The sequence below is a fragment of the Naumovozyma castellii genome, chromosome 1 (genome assembly GCF_000237345.1).
Source record: "Naumovozyma castellii chromosome 1, complete genome".
Lineage (NCBI taxonomy): Eukaryota > Fungi > Ascomycota > Saccharomycetes > Saccharomycetales > Saccharomycetaceae > Naumovozyma > Naumovozyma castellii.
In genome coordinates, this window is record NC_016491.1 from 1,703,331 (window position 1) to 1,718,966 (window position 15,636).

The following is a 15,636-nucleotide window of genomic DNA, read 5'->3' on the forward strand; positions in this document are numbered from 1 at the left end:
AAACCTTGAACTATTATTATTCAAGAAGGAAAATTGAACTCTTATTACTCACTCTCTCCTATTCATAATCAGAACAATGGCAGATCCAGGACAGCAACAACAATTTTTTATGAATCCGCAGACTGAAAATTTGACGCACATGTATTCCCTAGTGGATACCCTTCTGAATCAACTGGTTAAGAATAAAGCAGAAAAGGAGGAGCTATTACGAAGTGTCGATGTTCTGTCAAATCGAATAACCTCGGGCACTGAACCAAAAGTAATTGAAATGCAACAGGATATAGTCTTATTCACCAACTTTTTGGAGAGGAGAATAAGTTCAGAAAGCAAGATTATCCTAAATGGTGAGGATAAGGAAATTATAAAGAACGATAAAGAGTTATATATTCTAAGACAACAAAATAGTCAATTGCAAAAACTCTTGAGGGACAGCAATGACTCAACAATGAATACTTTAGACTTGTTGAAATTCCACGAAGAATCATTTATTGAAGTAGTAAGTTTACTGCGACAAGATATCTTGAATAATCATATCAAGATGATTTCCATCATTAGAAAACGATTGGAAAACAAGTATGAACCATTGAGAGATAAAGAGTTTGAAAAGTATTTAAAAGAAGTTAAAGACATTCAAAAATTAATGGATATATCCGAATTATACAAAGATATCTTGCGAGTCTTAGATTAATATTCGCATGTTCTTCAAATATATTGAATGGCTTGGTCACAACCCAAATACTGCTGCCTTTTGTTGGGATTCATTTAGAGCATTTTTTTTACCGTCCCTGAAAGAAAAGAGATGATTCAGTAAATGAGAAGCCATTTCTAATAGTTAGAGTAATTTTACACATTAAGTCTGTTTTTTATCTGCTTCAAGATACCTGGTAATGTTGCTACATCTAAGTTATTCAGCACTCCAAAGAAAAAATTGATAATTAGTTTTCAATAATTACTAGTATTGTTATTTGCATTACATAAAAAGAATTTTGGATCAATTGTTCTTGAAAACCTTCTTGTAGAATGAGATTTTTTTATCAGTTGTTTGTTCTGTCCCATCCTCATCTGTTTGTTCGGTGGTTCCCTTCTCTGTTGCATCATTGTTTTGTTCAGTGGTTTCCTTTTCTGTTTCATCATTTGATCCATTAGAAACACCAACGATGTGGATTCTGTCACTTGTAATGTCGTTATCATAAGCACCATCTCTTCTGTTTCTTGGCGACCATGAGGCTGATTTCCAAGGTTTAATGTTCTCCAAGTACATTTCATCAACTTCTTCAAGAGTTAACCCTTTTGTTTCACGAACAAAGAAGAAGACATAAAAGAATGAGAATATCAAACATCCCATAAAGACAAATCCGTAATAGAAATTGATTGCACTTGTAATAAAAGGTGTAAAGAAACCAATGAGGAACCCCCAAATCCAATTTGCACCAATGGCAATGGCCATTGCCCTTTGCTTGACACGTAATGGATAAGATTCAGCAACAATGACGAAACCAATAGGTGCCCAGGTAGTAGCAAAACAAAAGATGAAAATGCACGTGAACACAATCATACAATCTCCTGCACCCTTGGATGTTGGTTGGTCCTTACCGTTTGGCCATAATCTTGTTACACCTACTGAGGCAAAGATAACAAAACAGCAGGCCATTGAGGCAGACCCCAGTAATAGACACTTTCTACGGCCCAACCACTCCACAATCCCTAGGGCAATAAATGTGGAAGCAAAATTGACAACACCTAAAACAATGGAAGTGACGAAAGAATCATCCATACCAACAGCTTGGAAAATTGTAGTTCCGTAGTAAAAGAAGTAGTTACATCCCGTTAATTGTTGTAACGATTGAATCATAACACCCATAAAAACACGTTGGAAAATCTTATTTTTAAGAGAAAACAACTCTTTCCAAGAAGCATTACCAGCATTATTTTCAGCTTCAATACCAGCCCTAATATTATCTAATTCACTTAATACTAAAATATCATCGACGGTCGTCTTGTTGGATTTGGCTAAAGAGTGCTTGGCTGCAGAAATTTTCCCCTTCTTGAATAAATATCTTGGAGATTCTGGAACAAATAATAAACCAATAATCATAAAAAATGCCCATGCAAATCCTAATCCTAATGGTAAGCGCCATTGAACTGCATTGTTATAACGCTTGGTTCCAAAATTAGCACAATAGCCTAAGAAAATACCACCAGTAATCATTAATTGATACAATGAAATACATGTACCTCTTAATTGCTTTGGGGCAATTTCTGAAATTAGAGTTGGAGATAAAACAGCAATTCCCCCAACACCCATACCAGAGACAATTCTACCAACAAAATATTGGTACCACTTTGTACTTGATGTAATTTGAATAATGATCCCAACCACGTAGACAGCAGCAACTAACATTAGACCTGGTTTGCGTCCCCATTTATCACCAGCCCCGGCAAGAAATAATCCTCCCAAGAGACAACCAATATTGAAAATTCCGACCATGAGTCCCTTTCTGACATCTGATAAGGCAAAAGAACCATCTGATTGTTGTGTTCCAAACCTCTTAATGAAATCGGTTTGAGCAACAAACCCGGAAATTGTACCAGTATCCCAACCGAAGATAAAACCGCCGAAAGCAATTAAAAGACACAAAATTATTACTGTAAAGTAAGAGGCAGCTGGTTTAGCAATTGAGGGTTCGGTGTCCATAATAAATTCCTCCTTTGGCTCAATTTGAGCAGAGTCTTCTGAAGGAGGGCTTGTGGTTGTTTCTGTTAAATTAACCATGTTTAAAGTAAATATTTCTTCTTGAAAGCTTTTCTTGTTTAGCTAGTAAATGAATTGATGCAATGTTATGGAAAGATGAAAAGATAGAGTTAAAGGAAATGGAATAATAAAAATTATGTATAGAATTATATAGCAACAGAAAAGGTCACACCAAAAAGGTAACAACAAAAGGGAAATATCGAAAAGGTTTCCCTTTTTATGTGACAACAAAAATGGAAAACGTTTTCCTCCATTAATCGTAAACTGGCGCCCGATGATTTCCGCGACGGCTGACGCCAAAAAGTCCGAAATTGATTTGACACAAACTTAGTTAAAAGAAACTTTCCATACAAATAAAGCAGTACTTCTTCTCCAAATAATCAGAAACTACAAACCTTAATTCCTAAATTCCTAAATTCACAATTTTTTAATGCATGCTTATAAAAACATGAGGATTGAAAAACTTGGAGAGAGATAATAAGGGTAATTATAAGCTCTTAAAAAAATATTCTCCTAGTATCTTTATCAAAGGTAGAAAATGCTACACTTTATTTGTAGCTATTCAGGATACTCTTTCATGTGGAAACACATGGTGTAAACTATTTTGTTATTCATGGTTTTCACTACATATGGAGGGGAACCTCTAGAACATTGTTTTCTATTAAAACCAGGTGAACAGAGATTACACACTTAAAAATAGAACCAATATATTTAGAAAAGGAATTTCTATTTTTTTTATTTCTATATCTTTTCTTTTTGTTATATTTTCTTGAAGATTTTAATTTAAATTTTTTAATAAGAAATGATAAATAAAAGAAAAAATAAAAATTGGAGAGTCTTTTTAAAGATTTGTGGGGCACCCAATCCAAAAGTTTGTTTCTTAAAAGCTTTGCTACTTATTTGGAGTTGCATTATCTAGAAAATGAATATTAATTAAATTTAAGAAAAAGTAAGAACGTGTATGAGAACGAAATATTACGTACAGTTAGGGGGGCAAAATACCTCAACTAACAATGGCTTCTTGTATATGTATTTTTTAATGGATACACAAAAATTTGTAAATGTCCTCATCATTTACTTTAGATACTGCATTTTACATTATTCTATTTTCTTCTCTATTCTACCACCGGTAATTGATAAACATTCTGTATACCAGTCATTTTCTCTCTCAATCACATAAATGCTCTAGCAGGGTTTCTTGAGTTCGTCAGTATCGGATATTTTACCTGTCCTTAGAATGTCTGTAGAAAACACAGTCGTCAGAAGTAATTTCATTAATGTCAATCACCTGGGCTTCAAGTCTTAGTGGGTTGACAAGATGTAACATTATTATTAAGAGCTACTTACAATGTTTTGGTTTGTGTTACATTTTTGTCTTGTCTTGAATATATTAGTCTTTCGGTTTTTCACTGAAAACATGGATTTCCTGAAAATGGAATCGAAGTAACTGCCAGTGATGCTAATCTTTCTGTAACAAAAAAATCACAACCCTCAATATGAGTCCAAAAGTAATCATTGTCACTGGCGTTTCAAGGGGAATAGGAAGGGCAATCGTGAATAAAATTATAGGATTAAATTCCAATGCGGTTGTGTTCGGTATTGCAAGGACTTCAGCACCCTTAAAGGAGTTGAAATCGAAACACGGAGAAAAGTTTTTCTATATTGTTGGAGATGTTACTAATAAATCAGATGTCAAGAAACTAATTACCGCAGCCATTGATAAATTTGGCAGATTGGATTCTGTTGTTGCCAATGCAGGTGTTTTAGAACCTGTTGCTGAAGTGGGAAAAGTGGATGAGGAAGCCTGGAAAAGATTATTCGATATAAATTTCTTTAGTATTGTTTCTTTGGTACAATCCACTCTACCATTTATGGAAAATACCAATAGAAACTACGTCTTTGTCAGTTCGGGAGCAAGTGTCAAAGCTTATTTTGGTTGGGCAGCCTACTCCGCATCAAAGGCTGCATTAAATAGTTTTGCTATGAGTGTAGCAAATGAAAAACCAAAGGTCAAAACTATATCAGTAGCACCAGGTGTGGTAGATACACAAATGCAAGTTGACATTAGAGAGAAATATGGTAATGAAATGACTACAGAAAGCTTGAAAAGGTTTATTGACCTGCACAAGAACGGTGAGTTGTTAGATAGCGATGTGCCTGGCGAAGTTTATGCCAAATTAGCGGTTAACGGGATACCAGATGAGCTAAATGGCAAATACTCCAGATATAATGATGATAGACTAGCCAGCCTCTAAATAATATATGTCATTTCTTCTGTATGTAGCTAATATCCACATAACCATCAGCATACTCCTGAAGACCGAGAGATGACCCATCCAGAAGGTGAGTAATCCATCCATGCTAATGAACTAATGGTAATGGTACTAGTAATAATATCGTTTATTCCGCTGGAAAAGACCGCGACGCCCTTCGAGATTGGCAAGCGAAAATTTCTGAAATTCCGTGGGAAATTCCACAATAATAGTCATAGTCGAGGGTACTTTCAGGCCAATCCATATATAAACTAGAATATTGCATCCAATCTTGTACACACCTCATATAGTTTCTTTGTAGTTTTTCTTCTGTAAAACATTCAAAAGAATTATTCGTATTTCAAATAACAAAATAGTATACTAAAATGACCGTCACCTTACACCTACGAGCTGAAACTAAACCATTAGAAGCTAGAGCTGCTTTGACTCCTACCACAGTTAAGCAGTTGATTGCTAAAGGTTTCAAGATTTATGTGGAAGACAGCCCACAATCCATTTTCCACATCGACGAATATAAGAAAGCTGGCGCCATCATAGTTCCTGCAGGTTCATGGATTTCTGCCCCTCGTGATAGAATCATTATTGGGTTGAAAGAAATGCCTGAAACTGATAAATTTCCTTTAGTTCATGAACACATTCAATTTGCCCATTGTTATAAGAATCAAGCTGGCTGGAAAGACGTTTTAACCAGATTCATAAATGGTAATGGTACCCTTTATGATTTGGAGTTTTTAGAAGACGATGAAGGTAGAAGAGTTGCTGCCTTTGGCTTCTACGCTGGGTTTGCAGGTGCTGCCCTAGGTTTGAGAGATTGGGCTTTTAAGCAAACTCATTCTGATGCTGAAGATTTACCTGCAGTCTCACCATATCCAAATGAAAAGGCTCTAATCAAGGATATTTCTATTGAATACAAAAATGCCTTGAAAAAGGGTGCCAAGAAACCAACTGTACTAATTATTGGTGCTCTAGGTAGGTGTGGTTCTGGTGCCATTGATCTATTGAGAAAAATTGGTCTTCCAGAAGAAAATATAATTAAATGGGATATGAAGGAAACTGCCCGTGGTGGTCCATTCCCAGAAATTGCACAAGCTGACATCTTCATTAATTGTATATACCTATCCAAGCCAATCCCACCATTCATCAACTACGATTTACTAAATAAGGATACAAGAAGATTAAGAACAGTAGTTGACGTTTCTGCTGACACCACCAATCCACATAACCCAATTCCAATTTACAACATTGCTACAGTATTCAACAAACCAACGGTGCTCGTACCAACCACAGCCGGTCCAAAACTATCTGTAATTTCTATCGATCATTTACCATCTCTATTACCAAGAGAAGCTTCTGAATTTTTCGCAAGAGATCTTCTACCATCATTAGAACAACTACCAGAAAGATATACTGCCCCTGTTTGGGTCAAGGCTGAAAAATTATTCAATAGACATTGTGCCCGTGTTCATAGATCATCTAAATTATAGAAAATGAGGAACAGGAACTATATAATATAAATAAAAATGCGTTTGTAACTTTTTTCTTTATAGTGTTCATAATTTTATGTTTAGAAAAACAGCTAACGAAAAGAATTAATATATCATGAATTTTGTTCTAGAACTAAAAAATGTAATATTACCAAAAATTACGTATTATTCAATTGATATAAAATATTTAGTCTATCCAACCATAATATCGTTCAAAACCCCTGTATTTTGAAATTCAGAAAATTTAGTCTTCACTAATGTTTTCATTCTTTCATTGCCCAAAAGCACTTTTGCCAAACCGCATCGTAAATACTCTGGTACCACACTTGCCATGCGATGAATTCTTCCATTGTTTCCTCCCAATGCATATAACACGAAATAAGTCAACAAAATAAGAGTAACTGGCAACCAAAAGAAAAATAACATTTTATCATTTCTAAACTTTTGTCTATTTTGGAAGAATCTGTTAAACCCTCGTTGAAATGCTTCTGTTTCGTCTTCAGAAGACGTATGCGAGTCCTCCACTTGTGAGGAAGAGGATGTAACCAATCCAGTTGGAGCTGGAGCTGGATGAACAATGACAGCCATACTTTTCTCCTTTTGTGAGCTTTCTGTTCCATTGGTAGGGAAAATATCTTCATATCTGGGTAGAGAATCAAGTCCGTTATCATTGGGAATTTGTTGCATTCTAGAACGATGCTCTGAAAGATGTTCACTATCAGATTCCGACTGTGACCATGGCTCATCGTTAAGATCATCATCAAAATCTTCAAATCCGCTATACTCATAACCAGAATTTTCTGTTTCTTGTCTAACTATCCTTTCACCCACACCCTGCTCGGAATGAATGGATACTTTATCAAGTGAATCCAAACTAATCGTCGATATAGGTCTCGACAAATTATGTGTTTCATCAAATTCATCTAGTAGATGTAGAACGTCGTCTGTCATCTTTGCATCAGCGTTAGATCCTCTATTACTTAGGAATAACATCTTTGGAGTTAAATTGTTCTTAGTAACGTCATTCACTGAAGCTTCGCAACTTAATAATAGCTTAATCATCTCGATACTACCATTTACACATGCAAAATGTAACGGAGTATATCCAAATATGTCTTTCACAGCAATCCTAGCACCACTCTGTATCAGTTGCGAGGTCAAATGAGAATAGCCTTTCAAGACAGCTAAATGCAATAAAGTGCGGCCTAAGTTGTCACACATGGAAATATTGGAAGAACTCTTTAAAGTTTTAATCACTTTAGTCAATAAAACCTCATCAGAAAGAGTATTATTGTCGTTAGCATTAGTATTATATTGATGGGAGCCCACGTTTGCAGGTGAAATATTTGAGGATGACGATGACGATGGAGGTGAGGTTGGGTCACTCCCTAAAATCCTTTTAGCTACATTACGTGCTTCCTCCAATTTACCATTCATTTTCATACCAACAATCTTTAAGGCAAGCTCTAATAGTTGTCTATCAGTATCATCGACATAGGTAAATATGACTTTATTAGTTGGATGCATCATTTCCATTAGATGATGATCAGGATCATTAGGATCCATTATAGTCACATCCACAGGACCTGCTTGAGCAGCAGGTGGTAGATATGTGACTATTGTGGATTCATTCCAATGTTGAAGAGAAAGAGCAACATTTTCACCGAATTTAACAACTAAATTTGGTTTAAAGTTAAATCCCAGGAGAGTTACTTCAATACCACCGTTAATGGGTCCCTCCGCTGGTATTACACGTTGGATACTCGGTCTATTTGCATTTAATGGGAGGCTAGAGGGAAGACTATTATTGTGTTGTGCTTTGCTGATATTAATATTAGTTAAGTCTGTAGGGACAACCGTGTTATTTGCCAATGGAGAAGTTGTTTTGGATAAATATTGATTGGAGAGTGGTACTTGGGTATTGTAACGGTATGTATCTTGTAAATTCATACGTGATCGTTTCCTTCCTTGAACATCTGTTGCTGTGATAGAATTTCCTGGAGACACCGATGTTGCTGAATTGAAGTGATTACTATTATTAATAAAATCACTAATATGAGATTCGGAACCTTCACTAGTTAAATTTGTTGATGACAATCTCGTACCTTTGTTCATTAATGCCGTTGGTGTAACTGCCATATAATTCTCATTTACAAAGGAATAATCGTTATTTGGTTCCATGTAAGCTTGACTGGTGGCGGAACTGGTAGTTTCCATGATATTATTTTCACTCATAGTGGTTGACAATGTGGGCACTCCGTTTGATAAAGGTTTAGGTTCTGTATTTGATGCTGGAAATGAAGTTAGACTGCTAGGCTTCTTATCTGTAATCATTATGGATGAAGTAAACGTCTTAGCCAGGACATCACCCATTGTATTTCTAACAACGAATAGGATTTGAAATCCATTGGCAGCATCATGATGCCTACAATAACATACCAATCTTGCAGTCAGTTCAAATTTCTTCGTTTGACTATCAGCACTTTCACTATTGACGACAAAGACTTGTCTATTATTAAATACTACAGCCCTTCTGTTTTCATTATCACACCATAGCATATTATCATGTAACCCTGATTTCCTTCTGGAAGCTCTTCTTTGTTCTCTCTTGACACATTTCATGCATGCATTTGAAATCTTCTTATTGGATGTACAAACTAAGAATGCTTCCAAGTGTAACAATTGATCTTGGAATTCCTTAGGATATGCAGATAAATCCTTAGAGACATAAAATTTTTGCCTTGCAATACAGTCACTTGATAGATAGATCATGTTTTCAGGAATGGCGGCACCTTCGGTCTTATTGGATAACTTCATTGAAAGTTTTAATTGATTTTCCACTCTTGATATCTCGGGAAGTCCCTCTACAGATAGCGTATAGGGCAGCAGACTCTCATCTAGATTTATGTAATCTATGGGACTCTGACGGACTGTATGAACAGATTCAGTCCTTCCAAATGTCACAGTATCGTTTAATAAAGTTCTACAATCCACTAATGACCATTTAGGCACAACGGAAACATCTCTTCTTGATTTAATATCATCTTTAGGGACAGTAGTGAATTCGTGTTCGGACATAAAAATATTAGGTGCAGTTGCATTTGTATCATTATGATGGAACGCATCCAATGTACCGGTAGATATGAAATTGTCAAATAAATAATCATCATGATTACCGCCCATCACCATGGGTCCAGTAGTGGGGCTGGAAAAGACGTCGTGTTGAGTTTTATTTTTATTATTTTCTGTCGTAGGGGTTTCTCCCTCGGGAGCCTGCAGGAGAGATTCTATATACTGAGAGTCCAGTATGTCGCTAGGATTCTCGGAGTACATGGTTCTTCTGTTATTTTCCATGTTGAAGTCCATATCTTTAGGATAATGTCTTCTCTATGGGGTTTTGTGCATCGAGAACAAAGGAGTATTCAATGGTTTGACGTTATTGTTGTCATTTATATTTAAACACGTATTATGGGTGGACCGATGACATGAGCTAAGAGTTGCTTTTTTGGCTACGCAGATCTGTTTTCGGTTTTTTTTTGTTGAATTTTTGTCTCCTAACAAAAATTGAAACGCCAAAAAAATTATTAAACGAACACTCCGATACGGGGAGTCGAACCCCGGTCTCCACGGTGAAAGCGTGATGTGATAGCCGTTACACTATATCGGATAGTATTTGTGATTTTTGTTTCTTTATTTTCTCCACTGACCCTGCTAAGAAAATCACATGACCCCAATTTCAAATATCTTTTATATAGTATTGGAATAACAATTTTCGAGTTTTATCCACGAAGTTCTTTCAGATGTATAATTATTTTCCTATAAAAGTCATGTATGTCGCCTATCTATCTGTGCCGCTATATATCATATGTAGACTACTCACTCCGTTAGAGTAACACCTCCGAAATAAACTTCAGGTATTTATCCTCACTCACTTTGGCTTCTTCTGCCAGACTGCGTAGTAATTCCTGAATCTTCTCCTGACATGCCTCTTCTGATAGCTTTGAAGGGTCATCAAGCCCCTCTTCCTTCACTTTTTTCACCCAATCTTTCAAGAGAGTTTTCAAATGTTTGTTCCCATCATTAATTTCACGGACTGTCAACTTGGCCTTCTTTAAGTCTTCATTCCCCTTCTTCAAGTCTTCCAATTCACTGGCCTTTCTCTTGGCCATCTTCACTATTTTATCTGGGAATTGAACAACTTCCGCCACATGGATACCAAATGATTGATCTGAAATACCAGGTTCCACTTTGTACAGTAACGTAATATCATCACTTTCCAATTGATCTGTACCCTTTTCAATATATGCTACAACATGCATATTTTTAACATTGGAGAATTTATCAGATAAAGATGTTAATTCATGAAAATGTGTGGCAAATAATGCAAAACAGCCAATCTTACTGGCAATATGTTCAGCAATGGCCCATGCTAAACCAAACCCATCATATGTACTCGTACCACGTCCTAATTCATCCACGATAATTAACGAATTCTTGGTGGCATTCTTCAAGATGGATGCAGTTTCTAACATTTCCACCATGAACGTAGATACACCTTTCAATTGCGAGTCACCAGCACCAACTCTACATAGAATGGCATCCACAATTGCAATTTCAGCCTCTTCACAGGGGACAAAACATCCAATTTGGGCCATCAATGATATCACACCAACTTGTCTAATGTATGTGGATTTACCACCCATATTAGGACCTGTAATAATTAGAAAATCTCCTTCGCCATCAACTAAATCAACATCATTGGATATAAATGTAAGATCATCTTGCATTTCTAATACAGGGTGACGTGATCCCACTAAATGGGTCCTTCTGGTGGAATCAAATGGATGCATCTTTGGTCTGACATAAGGAATTGGTGCATACGAAGAAACGTGTGCAAATGAACATAAGACATCCAGATGAGCAAGAACTTGTGAAAGTTTCTCTAGAACTGGCGTGTAAGTGACGGTAATACCAACAATTTCCTTCACCAGTGCGGATTGTAATCGATCGTAATCCTTTTGTAATTTTATAGTTTCTTGAGCAATTTCTTTAAGTTCCTTTGTGCTGAAAAATATACCGGCTTTCACGGTAGATAACTCCAAATAGTTTCTATGTTTACGTAACTCCTTGGCATCGTTACGAGTCAATCTCATACACCAACCATGCAGATGATGATTCTCTAATTTAAGCTTCTTATCTGGATCAAATCCAAGATCATCAGCTGCGTTCAAATGGATGGCGTTAATTTGTTCCCTTAAGGAATCTAATTGTTCTCTAATCTTGGCCAACTCTTCATTGAATTCAACTTTAATCATAAACTGATTGTTAGTTTCAAATGCTTCTAAATCAACTGTTGTTTCCACCATTTCCTGAAATTTGGATAGTGGATCTAAATGTGAAGTTAACGGGTCTAGCCATACCATCTTTATTAAACTCTTCACTTTGGAATTGGAATTATCATCTTCAAGAAATGATTCCAGTAATTGAGCTACTTCTGGGATTTTTTGACTAAACTGGAAAATCTTCAACACATCTTCCAAATTTCCATTCTTATTTAATTTCTTTGTAAGACGACGTAAATCTGGTATCATGGGTAAAGTATCCGTTTGTAACATCTGTCTCAATTCCAACTGATCGATTAAGTAATCGACAAGATCGTGTCTTTGTTCAATACGAGCGAGGTCTGTGAGAGGTTGCTTTAACCATTCATTTAATAACCTTATACCTGCATTCGTCTTACAATTATTCAAAAGTTGAAATAATGATGCAATCTTACCACCAGAGGCGGTACCAAAGGATGCAGTTGGAGTTGGTCCAAACGGTTGGACAGGTCCTTGTGGGAACAAATTTAAGGCTTTAATAGCAGAGGCATCTAGCTTCATAAATTCTTGTAAGGAATGCTCAATCAATTCGAACTTCCCAAGTTGATCCTGTTCATTCAATAGCTCCAGATAACCAAGTAAAGCATTACATGCCCCCATTGCCAAATTGGAATATTTCTTGGGCAACGATAATGACAGTTCATTGTTAATCAATTTTGTTAAATCCATTTCAACATCCTTCTCAGAAAATTCAGAATTTTTAACCAAAGTAACAACACTACCACAACGATCAATCACACCAATTATTTTTTTGAATTCTCTACTAGTATTTTCATTGTTGGTTAAATCTTGAACAATACATTCTCTTACACCGAGCTGAATCAAAAAACTTTCCAGGTTTGAATAAACTTCGTTATCAACAATGTCTAACATCCCAATCTTATAATTACTTGTATCAATAAAAGCTACCCCTAGGACAGAATTCCCTTCCTTCGAATTAACCTGTAATTTCAAACTCGCAATGACAATAGATGAATCAATGGCAATATTCATCAAATCATTTACTTGTTCGACATTACCTGGGGAGGCACTCTTCTGTAATTTCCATAACTTGTCGTATATTTCAATCTTATATCCTAAATCAAGTAGACATGTCTTTAATAGAGTACTGACAACTTGTGGAGATATAGTAACATATTTTAATGCCTCTTGGAATTGTTTTGATGTTACAGAATCAAGGTGACAATCCTTTAACACTGATAATGTATGATAGACATTTTCAGCAACAAAGATGGCGTCGTTTCCAATGACTGTATAATAATCTCCTTTATCGACGATCCTTAAAGTAGTTGAAGGCTTTTCTGGTAAGGTAATGTATCTCTTGTAGAATCCACGTTCTTCTGACAAATCAGAAAATTTAAGTTCAGGTCTGGTGGAAGTCATAGAGGTTAAATGTAGGATAAATAATGGCTATTTTGGTATGCCTTAAAATCAGCAAGGAACTTGCACTGAAAGTGAGTGGTTACTTCTAAAAAATTAACCTCATCTGTTCTAAATGGAATTGATAAAAACGACGCGTCAACATTTTACGCGTTGCATCACTTAAATCTAAATGGCAAAAATATTCATTATATTAGCTATAGTAGGTATGCATATATGTAACTATTAAAAAAACAAATAACTTTCATCTATTCATGGAGCATCTTCATCAATATGCCAATTAGGATGAGTTCTAGCAAGCTTGGAGATGCGAAGAATATTTTGTTTTGAATCGTTCCTCACCATGGTTAACTGTTCTTTTAGGAAATTATTTGTCCTTACATAACTCGCATACTTCTTCATTATGAAATTTAAAAAGTTATTTTTGACAGTATCCCCATAAAACGATTTAAGATTATCTTCTATTTTCTTGAATTGAACCTCAATGGTGGTATCATTGTTTAACATCTCTGATAAATTATAAAACCCGGTTAGTGTTCTTAAGTGTTTGTCATAGTTCAAGAACATAGCATCTGGAATGTACGTTCTAAAAGTGCACGCTAAGTCAGACATAAACTGAAGTGACTCCCTCTTATAGCATTCCGCTAAAGAACAACGATGGGAAAGAAATTTATTTGTATCTCTGAGATCTAGTACTTTACGTCTTTCCTTGGAATAAGCTTCTCGATATTTGGCACTACGTTTCTTCCTTAGCGCCAATTCCTTCTCATTTATAGATAACTTTTGACTTAAATTTTCAAGTTCTTGTTTATATGAAACCTCTTTTTCACTCACAATAGATAATTTATCTCTTAAATCATCTAGTTTTAAGCGCATCTTATTTTTTTCATCATCCAACTCTTCTGCTGTCACTTGTTTCTCACGCATTTCTACCTCAAAAGATTCTATTTTTCTTTTTAATTCATTATTTTCTTTCGAGTAACTTTTTAGACGATTTATCTGCTCATTTAGCAAAGTGTTCTTTTTTTTCAGCTGCTCAATTTTTGAAGAATAATCATTATCAAAATGCCTGAGGTTTTCATCTTTTTTTTGGAGTTGATGAGTTAACTCCATAATTATCCTCTCCTTATCTTCTAACTCATTTTTCACTCCTTCCAAAACCCCTTCTTCTTCTTGTAATCTGGTCTTGTATTGTTCAACTTTCGACTCTACTGTCTTGGATTTTGCATCATTGTGCTTTACAAGCCTAAGTATCTCTTCACTTATATTGCGAACAGTAAGATCTTTGTCACTTAGAACCTCAACACTTAGCCAATGGTCCATTAATATAGATAGGGCAGAAATTAGATTCTCAACTGTTTTTGATTCTGTATCAAGTGGAATCTCATCTATGAGTGGCTTTCTAAACATATCATTTTTTGGATTTTGAAAAACATCTTTGTGTTCATCAGATGGTGTCAATGGAGAGAATTCCTCAGTTTTATCCATTCTATCGAAGCCATCACTAATAACTGAGGATTTAGTGGAACTTTCTTCATCATGAAATTTGGATTTGGATTGCCCATATGCTATTTCGGAAGGAAATGGGCCTTCGTCATCCGAAATCCCAGACGTTTGTTTGGAAACTGAATCTGCCACATTATTTTCCATTGTTCTCCAATGATTGGAACGATCAATTTCAATGTTCGTTCCATAGTTCAATTCACTAACATGTGGCAACTCGTCTGACGACGCATATGTTTCATCAACGCCGATTTTCTCCTTCTTAATATCGGTAAAAGCACCATTTTTAGTATTATGATCACCAAGAGCACTCTTCTGATTTAATCCGAAAAAGTCTTTGAATCGTCCACGAAATCCCCTAGAACCATTGGAACTTGTTGGCGCAGATTTGGAAACCTTCGTAAAATTACAGTCATCGTTGGAAACTTTGTTATTTCCCTTATTTAATTTCAAAGAAGAAAAAAAACTTTTTTTTGTGGCTGAATTTAAGTCGTTATTGTTGCTCCTCAGAGTAGCATCGCTTGAACTAATACTAACATCTAAGCGAACTTGATAATCAGCTGGGTCAGGCGTAACGATATTCCTCCCTCTTGAAAAAGTCATTCTTTTCGAATTGATTGTTGCTATCCTTCAAAACCAAGGTAAATAAATAGGAATACAATGGAATGAGAAAGATATTTAACTTTCTACAATAGATGTTGGCTTAAGTACTCCGCTTTTTCGCTTCTTTTGCTTTTATCTTATGCGTCCTTTATTTTGTGGCATTTCTAAAATGACAGGGCGAAAAATAAGATACAGGAATTTTATTAGTTAAATAGAATAGGGACTCGAGATGGAACCATTCGTGAGATGCAAATTATTAT

The 15,636-nt window shown here is 35.6% G+C and overlaps 7 protein-coding genes and 1 non-coding gene across 8 annotated transcripts; 3 read left to right on the forward strand and 5 right to left on the reverse strand.

Annotated features, from left to right (window-relative positions):
• Positions 1 to 76: 76 nt before the first annotated feature.
• On the forward strand, positions 77 to 688 carry FAR7 (Far7p; the record flags this gene model as incomplete). Its single annotated transcript, XM_003673753.1, has 1 exon — positions 77 to 688. The coding sequence occupies one exon, from the start codon at positions 77 to 79 to the stop codon at positions 686 to 688; it is 612 nt and encodes a 203-aa protein (XP_003673801.1).
• Positions 689 to 991: 303 nt separating this feature from the next.
• On the reverse strand, positions 992 to 2,773 carry NCAS0A08630 (sugar porter family MFS transporter; the record flags this gene model as incomplete). The annotated part of the gene is made up of 1 exon (XM_003673754.1): positions 992 to 2,773. The coding sequence occupies one exon, from the start codon at positions 2,771 to 2,773 to the stop codon at positions 992 to 994; it is 1,782 nt and encodes a 593-aa protein (XP_003673802.1).
• A 1,475-nt stretch (positions 2,774 to 4,248) lies between these two features.
• On the forward strand, positions 4,249 to 5,007 carry NCAS0A08640 (SDR family oxidoreductase; the record flags this gene model as incomplete). Its single annotated transcript, XM_003673755.1, has 1 exon — positions 4,249 to 5,007. One exon carries the CDS (start codon positions 4,249 to 4,251, stop codon positions 5,005 to 5,007), a length of 759 nt encoding a protein of 252 aa, XP_003673803.1.
• A 383-nt stretch (positions 5,008 to 5,390) lies between these two features.
• Positions 5,391 to 6,509, forward strand: LYS1 (saccharopine dehydrogenase (NAD+, L-lysine-forming); the record flags this gene model as incomplete). Its single annotated transcript, XM_003673756.1, has 1 exon — positions 5,391 to 6,509. One exon carries the CDS (start codon positions 5,391 to 5,393, stop codon positions 6,507 to 6,509), a length of 1,119 nt encoding a protein of 372 aa, XP_003673804.1.
• Positions 6,510 to 6,701: 192 nt separating this feature from the next.
• Positions 6,702 to 9,875, reverse strand: MGA2 (Mga2p; the record flags this gene model as incomplete). The annotated part of the gene is made up of 1 exon (XM_003673757.1): positions 6,702 to 9,875. One exon carries the CDS (start codon positions 9,873 to 9,875, stop codon positions 6,702 to 6,704), a length of 3,174 nt encoding a protein of 1,057 aa, XP_003673805.1.
• Positions 9,876 to 10,104: 229 nt separating this feature from the next.
• On the reverse strand, positions 10,105 to 10,176 carry NCAS0Atrna10E. Its single transcript has one exon. It is a non-coding gene; the product is annotated as a tRNA-Glu (tRNA).
• Positions 10,177 to 10,393: 217 nt separating this feature from the next.
• MSH2 (mismatch repair ATPase MSH2) lies at positions 10,394 to 13,273 on the reverse strand (the record flags this gene model as incomplete). The annotated part of the gene is made up of 1 exon (XM_003673758.1): positions 10,394 to 13,273. One exon carries the CDS (start codon positions 13,271 to 13,273, stop codon positions 10,394 to 10,396), a length of 2,880 nt encoding a protein of 959 aa, XP_003673806.1.
• A 249-nt stretch (positions 13,274 to 13,522) lies between these two features.
• On the reverse strand, positions 13,523 to 15,376 carry SPO21 (Spo21p; the record flags this gene model as incomplete). Its single annotated transcript, XM_003673759.1, has 1 exon — positions 13,523 to 15,376. The coding sequence occupies one exon, from the start codon at positions 15,374 to 15,376 to the stop codon at positions 13,523 to 13,525; it is 1,854 nt and encodes a 617-aa protein (XP_003673807.1).
• Between the last annotated feature and the right edge of the window lie 260 nt (positions 15,377 to 15,636).